This window comes from Chiloscyllium plagiosum, chromosome 1 (assembly GCF_004010195.1).
Source record: "Chiloscyllium plagiosum isolate BGI_BamShark_2017 chromosome 1, ASM401019v2, whole genome shotgun sequence".
Classification (NCBI taxonomy): domain Eukaryota; kingdom Metazoa; phylum Chordata; class Chondrichthyes; order Orectolobiformes; family Hemiscylliidae; genus Chiloscyllium; species Chiloscyllium plagiosum.
The window spans coordinates 127,965,804-127,990,320 of NC_057710.1; the positions used below are offsets into that span (position 1 = coordinate 127,965,804).

Here is a 24,517-nt window from a genome sequence, read left to right on the forward strand (position 1 = left end):
CACCTATCAGGCTCATACTTCACATACTCTGGTTTATGAACAGACAAGTTTACTGTTTTCGGGAAACAAGATTGCACCTATGAATGTGATTCCAGTGGCCTGGAGTGTTAATGAGTATTCATGACATGCTAATCAATGCAACACTAGTTCTTGCAGATTATCACCAGGGAAAGCTGCCAGAAAGGCTCTGAGAACTTTATAGCAAATGTTTAACCCACCGATGGGAAACAGAAAGTTTCCATCTTACTCTACTGAGTTATTCTGCCGGCATTTCTAAAAGCACCGAGCAGCCCCGGAAACTTCTACCTACTGTTTTTGACGCTGTTATTCTGTTTGTCAGTTTGTTTGCAATCTATCTCAAAAACTAATGGATGGATTTTAAAAAAACTGGCTACACAGAAATGGTATGGTCTGAGGAAGAGCTGATTAGCTACTGGTTAAGATAAGGATCCAGATCCTGGAAATTTCTAAAGGATCCAATAACATTGTGAGATGCGGAGTGTTTCAGCTGCTGTGGTAGAATTTTCTCCAGTTGTTAAATAGGAACAGAATTTTCAGAACAGGTTGTTGGATATCAATTGGTCTGAATCCTCCTCAATGCGATGGAAGCTTTTAATAAAGAGATTTCCTGATTTCAACATTGTAGTTTAAAAAAAAGGCTGGGAAAGTGTCAAGGTGGAGCTGCATAATTTTAATGCAATTGAATTAATAAAACATGGCAGGGTGTGTGCTTTACTGAATGCATTTTGTGCTTGTTATTTATTAGAATAGTGGCTCTTGGAGAAAGACCCGTTCTGTTTTCTTATAATTCATGATCATATCATTTTACTCATTAGTGTTAAGTAACCTATTTAAATAATTCCAGGTTTTGTTGTGACTCTACTGAATTCTTTAGATGGTTAGCACAATTTGTACTTTTCAAAAGCTGCAAAATCTGCTATCACAAAATACATTACTTACAGGGAGCCCCCACTATCTGAAACTAGAGCGTTCTCAGGAAACCTTTTGTAAACCGGACATGGCGTAAAGTGAAGATACATGATTTATATGGGAAAAAGGTATTGCTGTTTTTTGTAAAAGAGAAAATCCTCTTCAGATTTGCGAAAATGGGTACTAAATGCAGGCCTTTAGTAAAAGTGAAATTGTGTAAATTTGGAACTTCGTATGGTTTTGATTGTGTGCAATTTCTGTTTTAAATGAAGTGACAATTATTATTGCTGAATTAGATGCGGAGTCTGATTTTTTTAAAAAAAAATCCCTTGTTCTGTATATCCAAATAACTAACTGACAGTAGTAAAATTCTGTATTGACAACGGTGACATACCTGGACATGTTAACATTTACTTCTATTGTCAAGTTTATAATGAACCTGTCAGTCCAGTTCAATGGTGACATGCAAGTTATCAGATTGTTTTCAAACTAATATAAATGAACAATCTCACTGCAGTATATTTTGTTTTGAACAGCATTACTGATATGTTTGCTTTTAAAGAAGCTGTCAACTTTTAGTACATATATTTTTAATCAACCTGTTAAGGCATATTACATATACTTCCAGGGTATGTGGGGCTTGAACACAGCATTTTGGCCTAGAGGTATAAACCATACAAGAGCCCTCAGACTTTCATTGTAAATGCTGTCAATTATATTCTTTCAAATATCACCACGCTGTGCAGATATTTTGATAGACTGAGGCAAGATAGCAACCATTCTTCCAGGAAGTGACCTAGATACTGGGATGATGCTTCCTCTAGTCAGAAAGGCTAGAACTGGGTGAACACTTTAAAAATAGAGGGACTCTCATTTAAGATGGAAATGAGGAGGATCATTTGTGTTTGGAAGATGTTGTGAAATCAACAGTGGAGGTTGGGCCATTGAGTATATTCAAGGCTGGGTTGGAACCAGTATCTATAAGGGAGTTGAGTCTTGTGGGTAGGTGGGTGAGTTATGGGCAAGTTATAATCAAATAGTCAAAACCTTATCGAAGGCCCAAGCATGTTTCATGGGCTGAATGACCTACTCCTATTCACATTTCTCATGACTCAAGATATAGGAATCTTTGAGTCAGGAATGTTGAAGCATAACTTATCATTTTATGTAATCTTTGCAGTGTAGGTTAATTCCAGCTGTTAACTGAATAACAAAATTAAATTATTTAACATCCATTAGGTACACTCTCATCTCAGTTGATTAAAGCAGAGGTGGTAGATGGTGATGTAAATAGTTTATGTTTCACATTTTGCCCTGGTGTGTTAAAAGCCTGGCTTTCCTGTAAGGTAACCTTTTAGAAAGTTTCCAATTTTGAAACGGCACCGTGGCTTAGTGGTTATCACTGCTGCCTCTCAGCGCCAGCGACCCAGGTTTGATTTCAGGCTTGGGCGACTGTGTGGAGTTTGCGCATTCTCCCCCTGTCTGCGTGGGTTTCCTCCCACAGTCCAAAGGTATGAGGTTGGATGAATTGGCCATGCTAAACCGCCCACCGTGTTCAGGGATGTGTAGGTTAGGTGCATTAGTCCGGGGTAAATATTGGATAATAGGGTAGGGGATGGTTCTGGGTGGGTTACTTTCGGAGGGTCGGTGTGGACTTGTTGGGCTGAAGAGCCTGTTCCCAAACTGGAGGGATTCTATGAAACTGGCATGCTTGAATTTTGTAGGGTAAATGTACAGATTGATGTATGTTTTAGGTTAGAGAAATAGGCAAGATTGGTTATTTAGAGACATGGATTGTCAATGACAGAAGTTAACTTACCAGGGTACATACTTCATTTTCATTCAGCTATTCCTTGTGGCTCATTTTTCCAATATTGGAGTCTGCTGTAATTTTCTGCCATCCTTGCTGTTTCCAGGCAAGTGTTTGTTGATATGTTTAACAACGTTATGCTGAAACATTCAGAGAGGAGTTTCAGACTATTACTGGATGACGCTGGACTATGCTTGCTTTAAATACTATAGTAATTTTCAATCTGCTCTTTGTTCTTTCACAAGTTTTGTGATTTACATAAGGTTTAGTGATGCACAGTAAAACTGGGGAAGTAAATTATCCAACAGCAGTATGTCCACCTAGTTATATTTTGTTCATCATTGCTATGGATACACAGTGAAGCTGATGCTTGACATTTTTAGTCACAATATATACCATGGTCTAACACTTCTTTGTTCTAAAGCTAGTCTCCAAAGTGTCAGAACCTATCGTTTCCTCATTATTCATGCTTGCTGTGTGTTTTAAGTAGTTTCTATTTTTATTTCTATTTTCCAGCATCACCAATTATACTTTGTTTTGTTTTATTCTGCACTTCTTTAGTTGTCTGGTTTCAAAGGTATTGATGGTGGATCTCCTTTGCAAACCTCAGGAATTCTGCGCTTTCACTGAATGTTAAAACAGTAGACATCCAGTATGTATCAAGTGACTTTTGAAAACTATTAGCTGAGCACAAGTGTTTTGGAGCTTTCTTTACACTGCTTTTGAGACATTAGATGGTTGTGAGAGATGCTGTGTAATTGCATGCCTTTGCTGTCTTCTGTATTTAAAATGTGATGGTGTTTCTCTTCTGGCTACAGGAAATTCTCGGAGGAGACTGATGTGCTCTGTGTGCAATAAAAAGTGTTCTTCGGCTGCAACCCTTCAGGAACATCGAAAGGTCAGGCATGCTAGAGACTCCCTTCCAATCTTCACAGCACATTTTGTTTGTGTGTTAGATTGCTAGTCTGGGCTATTTATTGGGGCTTAGCTGTCCGTTACTTCTGTTGAATGAATTAACTTCATTGAGTCAATTCTAACTAAGGAAAATATTTGAATGTGAATTCAATTTGTTTATCCTTTCACTGATGGTTCAGCTCAGGGGACCAGTGATATAGCTGTAAAGATTGACAAGTTACCTTTTATTTTCATTCTTGTGCGTTGCATGTTGTTAATTGACAGTTTTTAATATCAAAATATTATTCAGCAAAAGTGCACATATTGCTGCTTTCAAACTGATGAGCAGAATTATGTTTGGGGTGGGTGTCATTGAAGAGATCGCTAAAGGTCAAAGGCATTGTTCTTACACGCTTGGGCTCAGTTTGCAAGGCTAACTGTTTTTGCTTTTCAGTTATAGCTCAAATACTGTTAATTTCTACATTTTTTTCATTCTTCACAAAGTACAATATTCAAGCAGAATGTTAAGTGGTTTCCTACTTTAAACTACCTTGGTGGTCAGATGTACGTGAGGGAAAAAAACAATTTTGGCAAATAGTAATCTTGAATTAAGATAACATGCCTGGTAACAGTCAGATTTTGCTATTTTAAAATGATATGATTGGATGGTGAAAAATGAAAAATAGATCATGTGCAACAGACAAAATTGATCACTGTGTATGCTGTCTCTAAGGGTCATGTGCTGCTGTGTATGTTGAAGCAGAAATGGTAAAAAGCATACGATATTATAAGACATACCATGGCTTGAAGTATTGAAGATAGCGTATCTGTTTTCATTTAGTTACAATTCTTTCTTGTGTCTCACTATTTTTGCAAAAACTGTGGAATATATTGGATGGGGCAGTAACTTGAAAGCATAGAAACAGAGAAAATAGGGACAGGAACAGGCCATTTGGCCCTTTTGAGCCTACTCTGCCATTCGATTTAATCGTGACTGATCATCCAACTCATTACCTCGTTCCCACTTCCGTTGTGCAATATGTTCCCGGCAAACCATGAAACTTTGTGAATTTCAAAGGGATTTCAGAAAGAACTGAGAGAACAACTTTTGCAAAATTTTACAAGAAAATATCTGGAATATTTATAAGCTGTGTGAATCCATAGGGTATTTTCATGTGATTGTGTGCTGTTGATCTTTGTCAGTTACCGAATCTCACAGGAGGCCAAATGGCAATGGCTTGGAGAGGCCAACAAGGCAAGGGGTTGCACTATGAATGGTAGGATCCTGGGAAATACCGAAGATCATAGGGACCCTGGTGTATACTGTATATCCACAGATTGCTCAAGGTGTGGGCCAGGTTGATAAGATCGTTAAGAAGGTGCATGTTTTTATTAACGGAGGTATAGGAATCGAGAACAGTGAGCTTATGCTGGAATTGTATATATCACTGGTTATGCTGGAGTGATGTTTGCTGTTCAAGTCACCACATTATAGCAAGGATGTGATTGCACTTAAGATGTAGAAAAGATTACTTGAGTGTTGCATGGGCTGGAGTGTCTGTGTTATGAAAAGAGATTGCATATGGTTTGGCTGTTGTCCTTGGATCAGCAAATGTTGAGATGGGCTTTGATAGTGATATGTAAGATTAATTAGCATAGATTCTGATTGTTTTTTATTCAGAGAGTGGTAGGAGTCGGAACTCGCTGCATGAAAGGGTGTTTGAGCCAGAAACCCTTCGCTATTTATTTCCGTTGCCATAGACTATTGGCTAAAAAACTTGTAAATAAGATTAGTCAGATCTTTGTGGGCTGGTGTGGACACAGTGGACCAAATGGCCGCTTCCTGTGTTGTAAATATTTGAGTCAATAAGAATCCTTTGACAATTAACTTCAGCCTGTCTCTTCTGATTGATGACTCTTCAGCCAGTGAAAGCTCTTACACACACAAAAAAAGACTCTGAGCTTCCAGATGCCTGCCACTTTAACACACCACCCTGTTCCCTGGCCAACATCTCTGTCTCCGGCTTGCTGCAGTGCTCCAGAGAAGCTCAACTCAAGCTGGAAGAACAACACCTCATTTTTTTGCCTGGGGACCTTGTAGCCCTCAGGACTCTATATCGAGTTCAATAACTTCAAGGCTTGAACTCTTCTATGTCCTAGCCCCTTACTCCACACGCTAGGTCTTGTTATTACATAGTTTAGATCAGAGTGGTGCTGGAAAAGCACAGCAGGTAAGGCAGCATCCGAGAAGCAGGAAAATCGACGTTTCGGGCAAAAGCCCTTCATCATTTGCCTTGTTATTACATAGTCTGCCATTACACACTACCCATTGTCAGCCACTAACAGTCTCCATCAACAGCCATTCCCCCTCCTAGCCAGATAGTTATCCACTCCTTTGTCTGTCCAACTGTTCTTCTCTCTGTTTGGGCTCTGTCTCCAACTATCATTTCTCCTTACGACCCCCTCCCCCATCTTCTGCAAGTAAACCGACATTTTCCTAGCTGCCAATGGATGTGAGGAAGGGTCACTGGACTCAAAACATTAACTCTGATATCTCTTCACAGATGTTGCCAGACCTGTGATTTCCAGCAATTTCTGTTTTTGTTTCTGATTTACAGCATTCACAGTTTTTCCAGTTTTTAATTAGTGAAAACTCTTTGTCTTTATTTGCTTAAGTCGGCATCTGTCTCTTAATTCGAGGATGACTACTGTGTTGTCCACCTTTCCTGTGGGATTTCATGTAACTGAGGCCGATTCTTGTCACACAGACCTTTGCTGATTCTGGGGCAGGATATCCCATGAAGTTGTGGGATTTGAAGTTAGGATTTTCTTCCTTTTTCTTTCCTACTCTGCTGTTACTCTTACCTCATCATTTAGATGCTGTGATTCAAAGTGTGGGATTTAAAAGACTTTGTTGGAGGTTCCTCAGAAAAGACATGAGTGCAGCGCTGGGATGATTTCCTCAGCCACAGAAAGCCAGCAAATCTGAATTTTTGTCTATCCAGATTTTCTCTGATATGGAAAGAGGGAAGCATTTTGATAGTTTCAAAGGCATGATATATCTCCCTATTGAAGATAATTTACAGTTGTCACATTCCTGAAGTCTGAGTAGGAGATACTTTTACCTCCCAAATTTGTTTGATGAGTGCATGGAATTTTGATGGGAGCTAATGTCTCCCAGCAATATGTCCACCTGGTTCTACCTGCTCCCCAAAATCCAGAAGCCCAACTACCCCTGCAGACCTATCATCTTGGCATGCTCCTGCCCCAATGAACTTATCTCGTCCTACCTCCACTCCATTCTCTCCCCTTGGTTCAGGCAATTCCCACTGACAACTGCGACCCCAATCATACCCTCCATCTCTTCAGTAACTTCCAGTTCCCTGGCCCACAGTGCTTTAACTTCACTATGGATGTGCAGTCCTTATACATTAGGATAGGCTCCAGGCCCTTGGCTTCTTCATCTCTAACTGACCCATCCAGTCCCCCTCCACCAATTCCCTCCTCTGCCTCGCTGAACTTGTCCTCACCCTCAACAACATTTCCTTCAACTCTTCCCATTTCCTCCAAATCCAGGGGATGGCCATGGGTACCCTGATGGGCCCCAGCTACGCCTGCCTCTTTGTTGGCTATATCAAACAGTCCCTCTTCAGTACCTACACAGGCACTGTGCCCCAACTCTTCTGCCGTTAGGTCGATGCCTGCATCAGTGCAGCATCCTGTACCGAGTCTGAACTGGAGCAGTATATTGACTTCGGCCACAACTTCTATCCCGCCCTCAAATTCACTTGATCCATCTCGGACACCTCCCTCCCCTTTCTTGACCTCTCCATTTCCATCTCCGGCATAGTCTCCAGACAGACGTTTACTTCAAACCCACAGACTCTCACGACTGCCTGGACTACACCTCCTCCCACCCAGTATCCTGCAAGAACTCCACCACATTCTCCCAATTCCTCTACCTCTGCTGCATCTGCTCAGATGAAGAGACATTCCACTCCCAAGCATCCCAGATGTCCAGCTACTTTGAAAAATGTGCTTTCCCCCCTCTGTCATCCAGAGAGCCCTCTACTGCACCACCTCCATTCCCAATTCCACTGCTCTAAACAGCCCCCAACGCAATAAAGACAGAGCCCCCCTTGTCCTCACCAGTCTCCACATCCAACGCATCATCCTTAAACACTCCTGCCAATTCCAACTAGACCCCACCACCAAGAACATCTTCCCCTCCCCAACCCCCTCTGTCTTCCGCAATGACCGTTCTCTTCAACTGTCCTTGGTTTGTGCCATACTTCTCACCAATGCCCCCCCTACCCCAAACCCCCAGGTACCTTTCCCTGCAACCGGAAAAGATGCAAAACCTGCTGGTGCACCACCCCGTCACCTCTATCCATGGCCCCAAACAGTCCTTCCAGGTGGAACAGACATTCACCTGCCTCTCTTCCCAACCTAGTTTACTGCATCAGGTGTTCCCAGTGTGGTCTTCTCTACATCATGGAGACTGAACATAAACTTAGTGATCGGTCCGCCAAGCATCGCAGCTGAGCCCACAGGGACCGACCGGATCTCCTTGTCACTGCCCATTTTAATTCCTCTTCCCACTCCCTTTCTAACATGACCATCCTTAGCCTCCTCCATTGCCACAATGAACCAAAGAGCAAATTGGAGGCACAACACCTCATCCTCTGCCTGGACAGCCTACAGCCCGGAGGACTCAACATTTTGAGTTCTCCAATTTCAAACAACCTCCCTTCCCATCCCTTGACTCCTTTCCCAGCCCTTCCCTCTCCCTTCCACTCACCCCTGCTATCAAATGGATTCATTCCTCCCATTGACCAACCAGGTCGTACCTTCAACATGCCTGCAACTATTCCCACTTCACCGACCTGCCCCCGCTACTGCCTTTATCTTCAGCTCTCCCTACGCACGCCCCCAGTCCTGCAGAAGGGTTACACCTGAAACGTTGACTTCTCTAGCTCTTGATACTGCCTGTTTTGCTGTGCTCTTCTAGCCTCCTGCCTGTCTACTTTGGATTCCAGCACCTGCAGTTTTTTGTCTCGAACCAAGCTATAAAGACCTCAACTGGAATACCATTGGGACTGTCGGCTTTGTGGTTTCTTTCTGTTGGCTTGTTACAACTCACACAATGACGGTGGTTCATGGATTCCATCACAGGATAGTGCAGCATAGCTTGAAGGGTACCACTTCTCAAATTGGTTTCACAAATGATGTGTTGTTATAAATTTTAGTTTGATTATCTCAATCTTAGTGACATAGAAGTTTATGAACTCCTCAAATTTATAAAAGATTAGGGGAGAGGGCACGGTTCAGTTCAGGTCATTTGCAATGTTTGGTGCGATCCCACATTTGTCTTTTTTCAAAATAATGTTCTGGTCCTTGTTTATTTTCAACTGAAATAACACACCTATCATGGCTGGCAACCTATATGTTGTTGTGTGTTTAGAATGTTCCATGCTGTTAATTTAGGTGATGACATCTTTCCTGATTGTCCCATTTAACACTGCACACTGTGACCACCATTTAAAGGGTCTTGTCAGACTATGGGGTGTCATCTGAATTCCTCCCTGAATCGGGTCGGCATGGACTAGTCGGACCAAAGGGAACGTCTCTATGACTCTATCCCCCCAACCACCTAAAAAACCCATGTGGGTAGAGGTGATTGTGTGTACTTTCAAGGTCTTGCCACTGTGTGTCACTGTGGAGCACCATTGGTTTCCAGCCAGCAACAATGTTGGTACAGCTTAAGTGATTCTAGTGGTTAGTAACGAGCTTCTGATTGACATTACTTAACTTTTTTCAACTTAGTTTTACCAATTATCAATTCAAAACTGTCAATTAAAAGGGTAATTTTCCTATTAAGTTCCAGACTGGGCAAATGTAGAAGGCAAAATATGATGCCACAGATGTTAACATTTTCTATCGCAGAATTACCTATAGGTAAATCCAACAATCTAGGTGGTATACCAGGCCTGTGTAGGGATAAAGGTACCATGAAAGTTTTAAATGGAGCGCATGACCTGTGTGATGAATTTCAGATAAAGTTGATGTATATATTATTCTTTTTCACTATTTAAAAATATTTTTATTGAAATAGGCAAACTGCTGCTGTTTATAGCTGCCTAAAGATGTGCTGTTGTGTTATATGATACACATCTGTATTGTACCATCCTAACATATCCACTGCTATATGTAGGCAACCACTCTGTAACATTGTCATTCGACTATACCCAGATCGACCTGTTATTCTGCTGCCCCCACTTGGCCCTCTAGAATAGATCTCTAACTTTTAAGTTTGGAACAGTTGGTGGACCTACTAACATTTTCTTCTCTGGATGCTACTCTTTAGAGCTCATTTTGCTTTTACAGTCTCAAATATCTCTTCATTTAGCATATAGTTTATATATGAGATTTCCAACATTTGTCTTAGGATCCACACTTCAAGCGCCTCTGTTCCACAGATCTTTACTTACTGCCTACATTTGTGAGGCAAAGAGGAAAGTGGATAAAATGTAACATATTGAGAGATTTTAGTTTATCGGAAGCTTCAGTTTGCCTGTTAATGCATCCATCACCTTAATCAATTTACTTCTGGCTATCTCTATCCTTCCAACTTCTGCAACACAGACACAGTACAGAGATGCCACTGTACCCTGCTACCGATATAATATGGGAGTTTTACAAACTGGAATGACAAACTTTAAAACAAAAGTGCTCAATTTTATCCACAATGTTTTTAAGCCAATTGCTCTGTTAAAGATGGTAATTCCAAAAATGCTTTAGAAAGTCATTTGCGAACATCCTCGACTTAAAGCAAGTTGGATTAAAAAGTTTATTTTTGAAGACAAAGTTTGAAATAAGCAATTGCAAAAACAAAACACAATTGTTGGAGAGATTGAGGCTGGATTTTCATTGAAGCAGTGTAGATAAACAGCAAAGAACCCAAAGTTATGGTCAGCTAACACCAAAGGAATTAAACGTTGAACCAATGCATTATTGCTATAAAAAGTGTTTCCCAGCATATGATCTGATGTAATTTAATGCATAAATGAATGGGCGGCATGGTGGCCCAGTGGTTAGCACTGCTGCCTCACAGCGCCAGAGTCCGGGATTCAATTCCCGCCTCAGGCGATTGACTGTGTGGAGTTTGCACATTCTCCCCGTGTCTGCGTGGGTTTCCTCCGGGTGCTCCGGTTTCCTCCCACAGTCCAAAGATGTGCAGGTCAGGTGAATTGGCCATACTAAATTTTCCATAGTGTTAGGTTAGGGGAACGGGTGGGTTGCGCTTCGGCGGGTCGGTGTGGACTTGTTGGGCCGAAGGGCCTGTTTCCACACTGTAATGTAATCTAAAAAAAAAATCTAGTGGATGCGCAGTAAAGACCTACACATTGAGTTGGAATATTTTAGATATTTATTATACTTTTGAAACAATGCAAAACTATTAGCTTCTCCAGTCACCTTCGGCAGGCATTTTATTAGTTTTATGCTTATTATCGGAGGACCTTCATTACTTGTACATCACTAAATGCTGGTAATCCACAGTATAAATTGATATTGTATATTCTGTGTTACAGAAAATTTGTGCACACAAAGGTTTATTATTGTTTAAGCTAGCACTGCACCTAGCAAAATCTAATGGATAAACACAACAAGGAACTGCAAATGCTGGAGATCTGAAATGGAAAAAATTGCTGGGGAAACTTAGCAGGTCTGGCAGCATCTGTGGAGAGAAGATAGAGTTAATGTTTCAAGTCCAGTTCAGAAGAAGGGCCATTGGACTTGACAGGTGAACTGTCTTCTTTCTGTACATGCTGCCAAACCTGCTGAACATCAAATGGAGTTCTTCATTCAAAGTGAGTGAATGCCTGAGATGCTTAAAAGGTTACATTCCTGCTGAATTTAAGCTAGTCAGTACAAGATTGGTGAAATCACTTGTTTAAATGCCAATTGTTTGAAGATAGTAAGATGTTAACATGCTGAAATAAGTGTTTGGTTGACAGCAAGATAGACCCTAGCAAGTTAATTAATGAACTTGAAAATACAATAATCCTTAGGAATGATGTATGTAGTTTATGAATGTCTAAACACTGATTGAATTACTGATCCAAAGTCAGCTATTTGTTATCATATAAACATCATTTTTATTTTCTCAATATTAAGCAACAAAGGGAAAGAACAGCAAAGATAATAGTGATCTAGAAGTCGAAAGGAGATTCAATCATGCAACATTTTAGAATACTATAGTTCTACCAACTCTTGCTCCAAGTGAGAAAATCTTATATTAGAGTAAAGTGAACTGTCAGGTTGATAATGCTGCATATTATTTAGTTTTGATATTGTAGCATTGCTGCTCATCCACTGATGTCTTTTTGTGTTCACTAGAGTGGGGCATTGATGGAATTAGGCAATGGGAGGTTTTCCTTTCAGGGGTACACTGCCCTATAACAAACTCCAACATCAGACATGGTACCGTCAAGTGTAGAATAAATTCCCTTTGATCTGTCTAGCATTAATTTCTTCTTATTTTGAACACAAATCATTACGAGGGAAATAATCAACTGGTGCAGACCTTTTTGTACAGTAGGCTGGTTTGAGGCTCATTGCATCCATTTCATGTAGAAACATGAGAGCCAGCAGTAAGAGGAATCATCGGTTTGAATTGTGTTTGAATCTGATGTGCCAGTATCTAACTCATTATCCTACGCTACAGTATTCCCTACCATTTCATTTTCCCTGGCAGGTGTGGTGAAGTCTCTGAGATGCCTTTGATATTTATCAGAAAAAATTGAAAAATATATGCTTGTACCAGCTTTTCCACGTTAGTAGCTTTAAAACTTTAGATTATAGTCCTCCGTAGGTTGCTCTTTTTACGATTTGAATAAAATGTTCATGGAACAATGATCAGATTTACCTCTTTCCCATTTGATTATGGTGGTAAGAGCTCAGTATTATTGAGTAAGACAATTTTGCAGGTAAACCATGACAAATTAGTTCCAAAAGGAGGTCCTGAGAAAAACTGCCCAGCCTCAACATTTATGGCAGCATACTGCATATCCGAGGAATGATGGTGAAAGAGATGGTTGTACATGCTGGAGGATGGAAACATGGACAGGATCTTACATCCTGTTGTTTGTCATAGGTTAATATCTGTATTGCTCATTGGTCATATGTACCAAATGGATGAATCTTTATCTAAGGCTAGTCAGATGTGACTGGTGAGAAGACCGCTATCACTAGGGGCCATGTGATGTTTGTTAATAACCCTGGATTCCCTGGTGTGCTTCTGATCTCTTGACAACTCTAGATCCTAACTGCATATTGTCAACTGTAAGATACTGGTCCACTTTAATTGTCAATTGGGACAAACTAAATCACTCGGTTATGGTATCCAATGTGAAATGGTTGTCAATGCAGCAGTGCCCTTGTGTAATGGAAGAGTTAAGTTTTGCCGAATTTTTGGAGTTCTTTGTTGGGATGATGCGAGGGTTACAGCACAAGGCAACCTTTGCATTAGACAAAGAGAATGTTATTACTGAAACAAAAACAGAAATTGCTGAAAAATTTCAGCAGGTCTGGCAACATCCGTGGAGAGAAATCAGAGTTAATGTTTCAGGTCCAGTGACCTTCCTGCAGAAGAAAGGTCCTGAAGTATTACTCTACCTGTTAACTCTGATTTCTCTCCACAGATGCTGCCAGATCTGCTGAAAGTTTCAACAATTTCTGTTTTTATTTCCTATTTCCAGCATCTGCAGTTCGTTTGGTTTGTGGTGAATGTTGCTCCTGTAACTTGATCTGCAGTCGAGAACTTATGTAAAAGCTATTTAATTTAAATCTAAACCTTTATTCAGCACTTTATTTTTTACTGCACACAAGGCTTTGAAATTTGTCACATTTTTCATGGGCTACCTTTGAGAAACACTGCACAGGTAGAAAGCCACTCTTTTCCTGTAGCAATCCATTATTTTTAATTAAAACCAGTGAAATAGGTAATAGTGGCATCTCAGAATGAGGAGAGCTGTAGAATGTAAGCCTGATTTACCACATTGCGCTTGGGAAGTGCAGCCAATCAGACATCCTGAAAGCATTTTTATAAGCATTCCTTGAAGTGAGATTTAAGTACTTGAAACAGACTCTGGCTTCATGGTTACTGTCCATTCACAATGTATTGTGCAATTAATGTAGGAATTCTTGCAAACGTTGAAAATCTAGATTGTGGTATATTACTTGAATCTGAACTTGGAATTCTGGGCTCTGGCAAAGGCCGACAAATGACCCCTTTTAAATGAGTGATCATAAATACACAATGTAGGCAAGCTTGTTTTCTTTCTGTCTTGGAACTTGTAAAAGCCAATTCTGTATTGACAGTAAATGTGCTTAGCTTTTCAATAAATTTTCCCGGCAGTTGTCTGCTTGACAGCAGGTTTAACCCACAGTTCACGACCTAGAGCCTTCACCATGGGTAAGGCAAGGAAGTAGGTACTGAATCCACTCCAGCTGGAGCAGAGATCAAACATTGTGCTGTTGGCACCAAATTGACCCCCTTCACTGGCTGTTCAGTCAACTGTGCCAATCTGCTCTCCAAGGATCCCAAACTACTGTGCCACATGCACTACCACATGCATGTTACAGTCCAGAGCTATGCTCCAATTTTGCCCAGGGGTGACCTAAATCAAATCAGTTTTTGGATAAATATGGATTTCTTGGTGCAGTGCATTCTTAACACATTTTCTTTGGACTCTACTGATCCAATAACATAAGCTGCTATTCCTTTGTGTACCTTTTTGTCTGTAAATATCATTTTAGATTGCCCCCATAAAGTTCACATTTGAACAATACGAGCAAAGTCTTACCAGATTCCAAATGACATGAGCTCTGGTGAGAAACTGAAAGGAATCGCGTGATGGCTTTCTTGAGAACAAGAAGTTGCACTTTCCAACAGGGTGTTCTGGATCTCGAGATGAGAGTCTGGTTAGTGAGTGGTGACCGATCAATTAATGGGGATAATTGCTCACTATCACCATCATTACCATTGAATCTCACCTCATTAATACACAGGCTCCTCTTCTGCCATAGGGCCGAAAGAAGTTTAGATGCTGAGAATTCCCGAAGTCAGAAGGGGTAACTGGGGATGCTCCTCCATCTTTGAGACCCACCCACGGGGGCATGCTTCTTAGGCAGTGATAACATACACCCCACATTCAAAGTGATAGCAAAGTGTCATCAACAGTGCTATCAAGCAGCACTTCCTCAGCAATAACCGTATCAGTGATGCCCAGTTTGGGTTCTGCCAGGGCCACTCAGCTCCTGACCTCCTTACAGATTTAGTTCAAACATAGCAAAAGGCTGAATTCCAGAGGTGAGATGAGAGTGACAGTCCTTGACATCAAGGCCACATTCAACCAAGTGTGGTATCAAGGACCCTTAGCAAAACTGGGATCGATGGAAATCAGAGGGCAAACTCTGCTGGTTGGAGTCATACCTGGCACATAAGAAGATGGTTGTGGTTGTTTGATGTCAGTCAATTCAACTCCAGAACATCACTGCAGCTGTTCCTGAGCGTAGTGTCCTAGGCTTAACCATCTTCAGCTGCTTCATCAATGACGTCCTGTCAGATGTGGGGATGTTTGCCAATGTTGGCACAATCTGTATCACCATTCATGACTCCTCAGACACAGAAGTAGTCCATGCTCAAATACAACATGATATGGGCCAAGCAGAGGCAGGTGGGACTAGTTCAGTATGGGATTATGGTTGGCATGGACTGGTTGGGCCAAAGGGTCAGTTTCCGTGTTGTATGACTGCATGACTGTATCTGGGCAATATCCAGGCTGACAAGTGGCAAGTGACATTCATGCCACATGAATGCCAGGCAATTATCATCTCCAGTAAGAGACAATCTAACCACTGCCCCTTGACATTCAATGATGTTACTGTCACTGAATCCCCTACTTTCAATATCTTTGACATTACCATTGACCAGAAACTTAATTGGACAAAAGTGAGGACTGCTGATGCTGTAAATCAGAGTCTAGATTAGCATGGTGCTGGAAAAGCACAGCAGGTCAGGCAGCATCCGTGGAGCAGGAAAATCTACGTTTTGGACAATAGCCAAAGGGCTTTTGCCCGAAACACCGATTTTCCTGCTCCTCAGAAACGTAATTGGATTTGCCACATTAACACAGTGGCTAAAAGAGTAGGTCAGTGATGAATAACTCCCCTGTTGACTCCTGAAAGCCTTGCAACCATCTACGGGGCACAAATCAGGAATGTGATTGAATACACCCTGGTCGGTGCAGCTCCAACAACACTCAAGAAGTTTGATGCCATCCAGGACAAAGCAAGCTTCTTGATTGGCAGCATGTCTACAAACATCCACTGCTTTCACCACCGATGTTGAGTATCAGCAATGTACTATCTACAAGATACACCGCAGAAATTCAGCAAAGATCTTTAGATAGCACCTTCCCAACCCACGATCACTTCCATCTAGCAGGACAAAGACAGCAAATACATAGGCACACCATCACTTGCAAGATCCCTGCAAGCCATTCACTGTCCTGACTTGGAAATTTATCACTGTTCCTTCCCTGTCACTGGGTTAAAATCCTGGAATTCCCTCCATAAGGGCATTGTCGGTCAATGTGGACTGCAGTGGTGCAAGAAGGCAGCTCACCACCACCTTCTCAAGGGCAACTAGGGATGGGTAATAAATGGTGACCAACCAGCAAAGCCCATGTCCCACGAGTGAATTAAAAAATGACACTGGCATCTAACACATGCCAGCCTCTCCACACCACCATGATGTATGCCAGTTGGTGGTCCCATTGAAGTCAGTCAGAGGTACATTGGGGAGGTGAATGGGGTATTGGTGATATCAGAGGCACCGTCGGACAAGGGTGATAGATGGGATCAATACTGGGGATTGTTATCAATATCCTGGAATGTGGAGGGGATGAAGACATTGAAAGGGGGAGCCTCAAAGTATAAGATGGGAGGAGCAGTTGTGCATGAGATGCTGATGATGGAAATGATTAGGGATCACTACCATTATGACCCTGACGAGGGATGTCTTAGACATTCACTTGCAAATGCCCTGGCAGCAGGTGTCAGCAACACATTTGGCTTTGCCTACGTTCAGGGCACCGTTGACTACACCGGCATCGCACTGAGCAAGCCACATTGTAACACAGTTGAGATCATTAGTGCAAAAGATTTTCATTTTGGCAATGTGAAGATGATCTGTAATCATTGGTGCCACCTCTTAGAGGTTTGTGTCTGGTTACCTGGGTGCTGTCACGATTCCTATCTCCTTGAGAACTCTGATGTTCCTGCTGTGTTCGAGCATCCACATGTCTTGCAAGGCTGAGACCAAGGGTGGCATGGACTATCCTTTGACCATGGCTGATGTCTCCATGGCACAGCCCCTGACTGAGGGAGGGGATGGATACAACATAGCCTATTTTATGATCAAGGGCATGGTGGGGCAGACAATCATTCCCCTGAAGATGAGGTTCTACTACTTGAGCATCAGAATTGGGGGTGGGGCGGGAGAGGGGGGCAGTATATTCTGGACAGTATATTACATTGTCCGAGCATGCTTTTCCTCCCACAACTGGAATAGCCAATAAGAGGTGGTGATGGGCATTGAGGAACTGAGTGGGATGAATCCTCTGAGTAGGACAATGAGGACGTTGAGCAGGAGGACCAGTACCTTGTGTGTCACAGAATGCAGCTGTGTTGGACACGACAAGCTACAGGACCTAATTGACACCCAGTTCCTTTAGATGTAAACAGGGTGCAGTGATCACTCACTGATAATAAGCATTTTAAAGTCAGTGTACAAGTAGTTGGTCTTCTGATAGGGAACAGCAGCTTCTGTTCGCTTTTGGCTTTGGCAATTAAAAGCAACATTTTTTGCATTATTTAAAGGCTTCCTTGTATGTGAAAGCCCCACAATAACAATGATCATATGGTCTAATTCAGTGGGCTTTGTGGAAGGAGGGGTAGTGCCCTACAGGGTGATGTACGATGGGTTATGTCTTCAGTGAGGTTTATGGATGGCCTGATGCTTTAAGGTCAGGTGTTGCATGTGCAAGGTAGTGCCAGCTATGCCACCTCTATGCTGTGAAGTGCTTGTTAGTGGCTGCTGTGTCACTATGTTGATGGGAAGAGCATCTCTAGAAGGCCCAGACTTGGCTGAGTGCATGGCCAAGTTCCTAAGATGGCACTAATGCTAGGGTTGTCGGTTTTCGATCTGGGATATTTGGGCAGTGGTGAGTACTTGCTGCTATGGCGAGCAGGAGAATTGGCCTCACTTCAGATGAGAAGTGTGCCGTAGGCCAGTGTAGGTAGTTAATGCCAAGGCAAAGGAGTGGCTGTGGATACCTGCATGGTTATGTCCTGCCTCTTTATGGGGTATGTGGAGCAATGCTTGTTCCAGACTTACACTGGCCCCCTCCCATAACTCTTGTCTCGGTACATCGATGACTGCTTTGGTGCCACTTCATGCTCCCGCCAGGATCTTGAAAATTTCATTCATTTTGCCTCCAATTTCTACCCTTCTATAACTTTCACATTGTCTATTTCTGACATTTCCCTTCCTTCCCTTGACCTCTCTCTCCATTTTGGGGAGTAAACTGCTGTTTCTGCTACACAGTGTGTTTTAGCTGTTTTATCTTGCAAAGAAACTGCAAGTCGAATCTTAATAATAATAATAATAAACAATGTTGTGGTTCTGTTCGCCGAATGGGAATTTGTGTTGCAGACGTTTCATCCCCTGTCTAGGTGACATCCTCAGTGCTTGGGAGCCTCCTGTGAAGCACTTCTGTGATGTTTCTTCCGGCATTTATAGTGGTTTGTCTCTGCCGCTTCCAGTTGTCAGTTCCAGCTGTCCGTTGCAGTGGCCGGTATATTGGGTCCAGGTCGATGTGCTTATTGATTGAATCTGTGGATGAGTTCCATTCCTCTAGGTTGTGGCATGTGGTTGACAATGGAATGAGGACATGCCACAACCCAAAGGACTAGCCACACTACCAGACAGCCAGATTACTGCGACGACTAGGACTCATAACAGCACACAAACCAACAGCCACTCTCAGACATCAACTCACCAGGACGAAGGACCCGATACCCAGCATGAGCAAAACCAATGTAGTGTACAAAATCCCATGCAAGGACTACACAAAACACTACATAGGACAAACAGGAAAACAGCTAACGGTCCACATCCATGAACACCAACTAGCCATGAAACAACACGACCACCTATCCTTAGTAGCCACACACTCAGATGACAAGCAACAGGAGTTCGACTGGGACAACACTACTATATGTCACCTAGATAGGGGACGAAACGTCTGCAACACAAATTCCCAGCTTGGCGAACAGAACCACATCAACGAGCACCTGAGCTACAAATCTTCTCCCAAACTTTGAATAATAAACAATAATATTTATTTATTTACCACAATTAATACTATAACAACAAAATACACTATAACTAACAATTTACACTAGAAACCTAATCAACTATCGTGTACTTTAACATAACTCTGCATGATGATATCCCACTACACTTGAGCTTGGCCTTGATCCACGTGGTGATGATCGGCTGGTTGCCTTCCCCAGTGATCCCAGGGGTATCTTCTCTTCACAGTGACTGGATTTGAGTTACCATCCAAGGGCCTAAACAGCCTTTCCAGGTGAAACAGCATTTCACCTGAACCTCCGCCAGTCTCATGTATTGTATTTGCTGCACTTGATGTGGCCTATGCTACATTGGAGAAATGAAATATAGACTGGGTGACACTTTACAGAACACCTCCGATCTGCGCTCTAGCAGGACCCTGGCCTTCCTGTCTGTCCACGGCATGCTGCAGTGTTCCAGTGAATCCCAGCACAAACTAGAGGAACAAAATCACATCTTCAGACTAGGCAATCTACAGCCTTCTGGACTTCAATATTGAGTTCAACACCTTCAAATTGTGAACCAACTCTCATTCCTTCCCTTTCTTATCAGCTTTACTTGTGATATTCTCTGTCACCAGTTCACCTCTCCCCTACCCCCATCCCAGTGGGGACTGTCTGGCAGTTAGATACACCATTGTTCTGCCATTCTCACATTCCAATCACTTAATCTGAACTATCAGCATCTTTTCTACACCCCACCACTGCCACAACCACCCCCCCAATTATAGCATAAATGCTGCCTCCTCCACATTTCACTTCAGCTCTGCTGAATAGTCATCTAGACTCGAAACATTAGCTTGCTCTGTCTCCATGGATGCTGTCTGACCTGCTGTGATTTATAACATTTGTTGTTTTCAGTATTGATTCCGGCATCTGCAGTAATTTGCTTCTAGGTACTTAATAAGAACGGTTTGGGATGGCAGCATGAGAAAACCCACTAGGTCTCATTAAAAAGAAACCCTCCATCAAGCTGAATTAAAATGACAAGATTAAGCCCTGTTACTGTTACCTAGGGGAAACTGTGTACAAGGTTGCTCATGGACCAGGATGTGGTGTTGTCTGAGTGACTGCTTGACTGAATTAAGATGTGATGTGACTGGTGGGTCTGAGACCTCTAAAATGGTGCTTCAGTTCACGGTTGCTCATGAAGATTTTGGCTGTGAGGTGGGAAATGTCTCAAATGGTATAAGGCCATAAGACAGCAGAGCAGAATGTAGGTCCATTGAGTCTACCCTGCCATTCAGTCATGGCTAATAGGGTTTCAAAAACATTTTCCCGCTTTCTCTCCTTAACCTTAGCAATTAAGAACACATCTATTTCTGTTTTAAATACACTCAATGACCTGGTCTCCCCAGACTTCTATGGCAATGAATTCCACAGATTAATCACTGTCTGGCGAAAGAAGTTTCTCCTTATTTCTATTCCAAAGGGTTTTCCCTTTACTTTAAGGCTGTGCCCTCGGGTTCTCATCTCTTCTGCCAATGCAAACATCTTCCCAATGTCCACTCTGTCCAGGCCGTTCAGTATTCTGTAAGTTTCAATCAGATCCCTCTCATCCTTCTTAACTCCATTGAGTATAGTCCCGTAGTCCTCAAACGTTCCTCATATGTTAAGCCTTTTATTCCTGGTATCATACTCGTGTACCTCCTCTGGACCTGCTCCTGGGCCAGTACATCTTTCCTGAGGTATGGGGCCTAAAATTGCTCACAATACTCTAAATGTAGTCTGACCAGAGCCTTATAAAGCCTCAGAAGAACTTCCCTGCCTTTTTATCATAATCCTCTTGAGATGAATGACAACATTGTACTTGCTTTCCGAACTACTGACTCCACCTACAAATTTAAGTTGAGAGAATCCTTGACTAGGACTCCCAAGTCTCTTTGCACTTCAGATTTCTGAATTTTCTCCCCATTTAGAAAATAGTTCATGCCTCTATTCTTCCTTTTCCCACATTGTATTTCATCTGCCACTCACCTAACCTGTCTAAATCTTTCTGCAGCCTCCCTGCCTCTTCAACACTACCTGTTCTTCCACCTATATTTGTATCATCTGCAAGCTTAGTCAGAATGCCCTCCATTCCTTCATCCAGATCATTAGTGTATAAAGGGGAAGGTTGTGATCCCAATACTGACCCTTGTGGAACACCACTAGTCACTGGCTTCCATCCTGAGAAAGACCCTTTTATTCCCACTGTCTGCCGTCTGCCAGACAGCCATTCTTCTATCCATGCTAGTGCCTTACCTCTAACATCATGGGCCCTTGTCTTACTCAGCAGCCTTCTTTGCAGGACCTTATCAGAGGCCTTCTGGAAGCCCAGATAGATACAATCCATTGGCTCTCCTTGGTCTAACCAGCTCATATTCAGGGCATAAATTTAACTAATTTGCTTTTTCCACGTTCATTGTTTAATGGTTGCGCCTCTGTTGTCTTCCTCTCCCTCAGGTTTGGGGTCCTGCCCTTCCAGCAAAAGATATCGGTGACCAAAATCTGAGTTTTATCTTATTTCGACAGGAGCCTGGTTTTTGAGTGGATAGTTGTCTTTGGTAGCCTTTCCCCATGCTTTTGTTGGCCCCATGATGCCAGGGGATGCTGACTCCATTCATATCTTGGAATCTGATCATTGACTTTCCTTGCCATCTCTATAACTCAAGGGTATCCCATTTCCAAATTATTCTCTCACCGGTTAGGGTGATACTCCAGGGCAATGATGGCTGGCTCCGCACTTGTCTATCCTCAACTATTTTGAACCTGTCAGCTTCTGAAAGCTGTGGAGGGGTATATGGTGTTGAGGTTTGGATAGACGGGAGGTTTGGCTTGATGAGCATTGGGGGGGAAGCAGCAGATATAATATATTATTTGGAGTTCTTATCAAGAAAATGTCCATGAGCTCTGTATCCTTTTGAGTCAGTATGTAATGCAAGCAATTCGATCAGACTTGCTAATAGACTTTTTTCCTTAAGTAAGTAATATTGAGATTATTTTGGTATTTGACAACTTTGAGTCTTTTAATGGTTTGGTTTAATTACATGGCACAATTTTTCATCCATATGTCTATGTTTGAAGCAATAATCTTGAAATGCTTTGATCTTAATAATAAACATTTGAGAATATGAGTGTTGAATAAGTTCAATGAGAAATTGTGGCAGCAGATTTTGGTTTTGTAACTTCCTGCATTGTCTTACTTGATGAAGACACAAACTGATTTTCTTCATGCACAATAACATGGACAAAGTAAGAAGTGCAGAATATCCTTTAGCGATTCCTTGATGAAAGACTGAATTTTTATTTAAATTATATGGGGACATATTTAAAGAATTTGTTATTTATTCCATCACCACAATGATCTCATCTCTCTCAGTTCAGTCTGTCTTCTGTTTTAATTACTACATGATGCTAGTGAGATTAGGTGGGCACCAGAAAAGTAGATGCAATTCTTACTCATCTCATTCAACAGGTTGCCTGTGTTATGATCCCAGCTGATGTTATTACTGGACAAGTCCGATTCTTAGCTTGATGGGATATATTTTGAAATTGTTATTTTAACAAAGTAGTCTCTCACTGAAACATAATGCTACAGATTTTGCTTTAACAATTAAACAAAATTTATTAATAAATGAGATGAAGATAAAATAAACCAAATCATCAACTTGTAATAGAAAATTAAAGATCTTTAAACACGTGGGAAAAGTATAATCCCATTAATCCCTAAACTGTTCTTTTTTTAATTTGAAAAGAATCAAAACAACTTTTGTTCAGTACACAACATAGCATTCTTATAATACTTACACCAGAGTCTCTGCATCTAACACGTCAGTAAGTTCAAGTCACTTGTAAGTTTAACTTTTATATTGAAACTGCAGACATTATCTTCCTGGAGTTACCATACACCTGCTTAAAAGTACTCTCTTTCAATAACCTTTTCAGGTTCTTTTGTCCCAGCATCTCTGGTCTGGAAGTAAGAAAACTCTTTACAGTATGGTAACATAGTTCACTGCATATCCTTTCCTTCTCAGGAGCATGGGTCTATACTGCCATCCTATCCAAAACAAATATGCTCAAAATTCAAAAGTAAAATTGAAACCAAAATTCCCCTTCCAAGCTGTCTTTTATTTAAACTTAAAAAAAAAGAAATTGCAGATGTTTCTAGCAATCATTAAGACCACAGTATTTACCTTGGTGGGTCACAAAATAATCGAAGATAAACAAAAAAAAAACTATTAGTGGTGCACATGAACCCATTCACTCTAAAGTCAGGTCTCAAAAAATTGCTTTCAAATAAATCACCATAGGTACAGAATGTTTTAACATCATACACACAGAAAATACACTTGTTTCTAAGTCAAGAACCAGAAACACAAACTTAAAGTAAATATTAAATTAAACATTAAATGTATTTATAATTTTGCAATAAATATGCATACAAATCTCACAATTTGTCTGTGACTGGAGGAATTCTGAGATTTGCTGCACTCGAATTTGGATATAAAGTAACAATTGTATCTGTAGTTGTATACTGTAACTATTGTATAATAGTTTCAAAGTGATTTTTTTTCACTAACCATGTTCAAGGAATTGTGTGTCTGTGTATTATGTGTAGAATGTACTCTGTATCTCTCATATGAGATTTGCACCATGCACAAAGAAATTGCCTATATTATCCATTTTATGTAAGGAATGACGATTCTCATTATGAAGGATGGCTGTTCATTTTCTCAGTTTGATGTATAAATCTAATAGTCATGATGTATAACATGTCATAGCAGTTTCAAATAATAACACAGGATTGGTTCGCTCATCTCTAAAGTTTACCCACATTAGACATTTTGGTGAATTGATTATGTGTAATGCATTAGAAATGTATAATCCTCATAGTGTTGTTCTGTACATAGTGTAATTATGTGGGTTGAATGAAAGGTTGATCAGGAATAGCACGGTGGCTCAGTGATTAGCACTGCTGCCTCACAGCACCAGGGATCCAGGTTCAATTCCAACCTTGGGTGACTGTGTGGAGTTTGCACATTCTCCCTCTGTCTGTGTAGGATTCATCTGGGTTTTCTGGTTTATTCCCACAATCCAAAGATGTGCAGTTAGGAAATTGGTCATGCTAAATTGCCCATAGTGTTCAGGAATGTGTCATTTAGGTGTATTAATCAGGGGTAAATGTAGCGTAATGGGGTTGTAGAATGGGTTAATCTTCAGAAGGTTGGTATGGACTTGTTGAGCTGAGAGGCCTGACTCCACATTGTAGGGATTCTATGAAATCCTGATTAAACATATTGCCAATTAGTGGAGGTTTGATATCATACTGAAAATATCAATTAGTTATTTTTTGAAATATATTAAAATGTTTGTATTCTAGTTGAATTAAAATCAAAACCTTGTCATTTTCATTACTTT

The 24,517-nt window shown here is 41.4% G+C and overlaps 1 protein-coding gene across 5 annotated transcripts in view; it reads left to right on the forward strand.

The window, feature by feature from the left end:
- Positions 1-24,517, forward strand: part of prdm5 (PR domain containing 5) — a 345,097-nt gene that overhangs the window by 96,483 nt on the left and 224,097 nt on the right. For all 5 annotated transcript variants that reach the window (XM_043696631.1, XM_043696605.1, XM_043696615.1 and 2 more), the window contains one exon: positions 3,559-3,638. In XM_043696631.1, the coding sequence (XP_043552566.1) occupies positions 3,559-3,638 (80 nt within the window). The remainder of the gene's footprint in view (positions 1-3,558; positions 3,639-24,517) is intronic.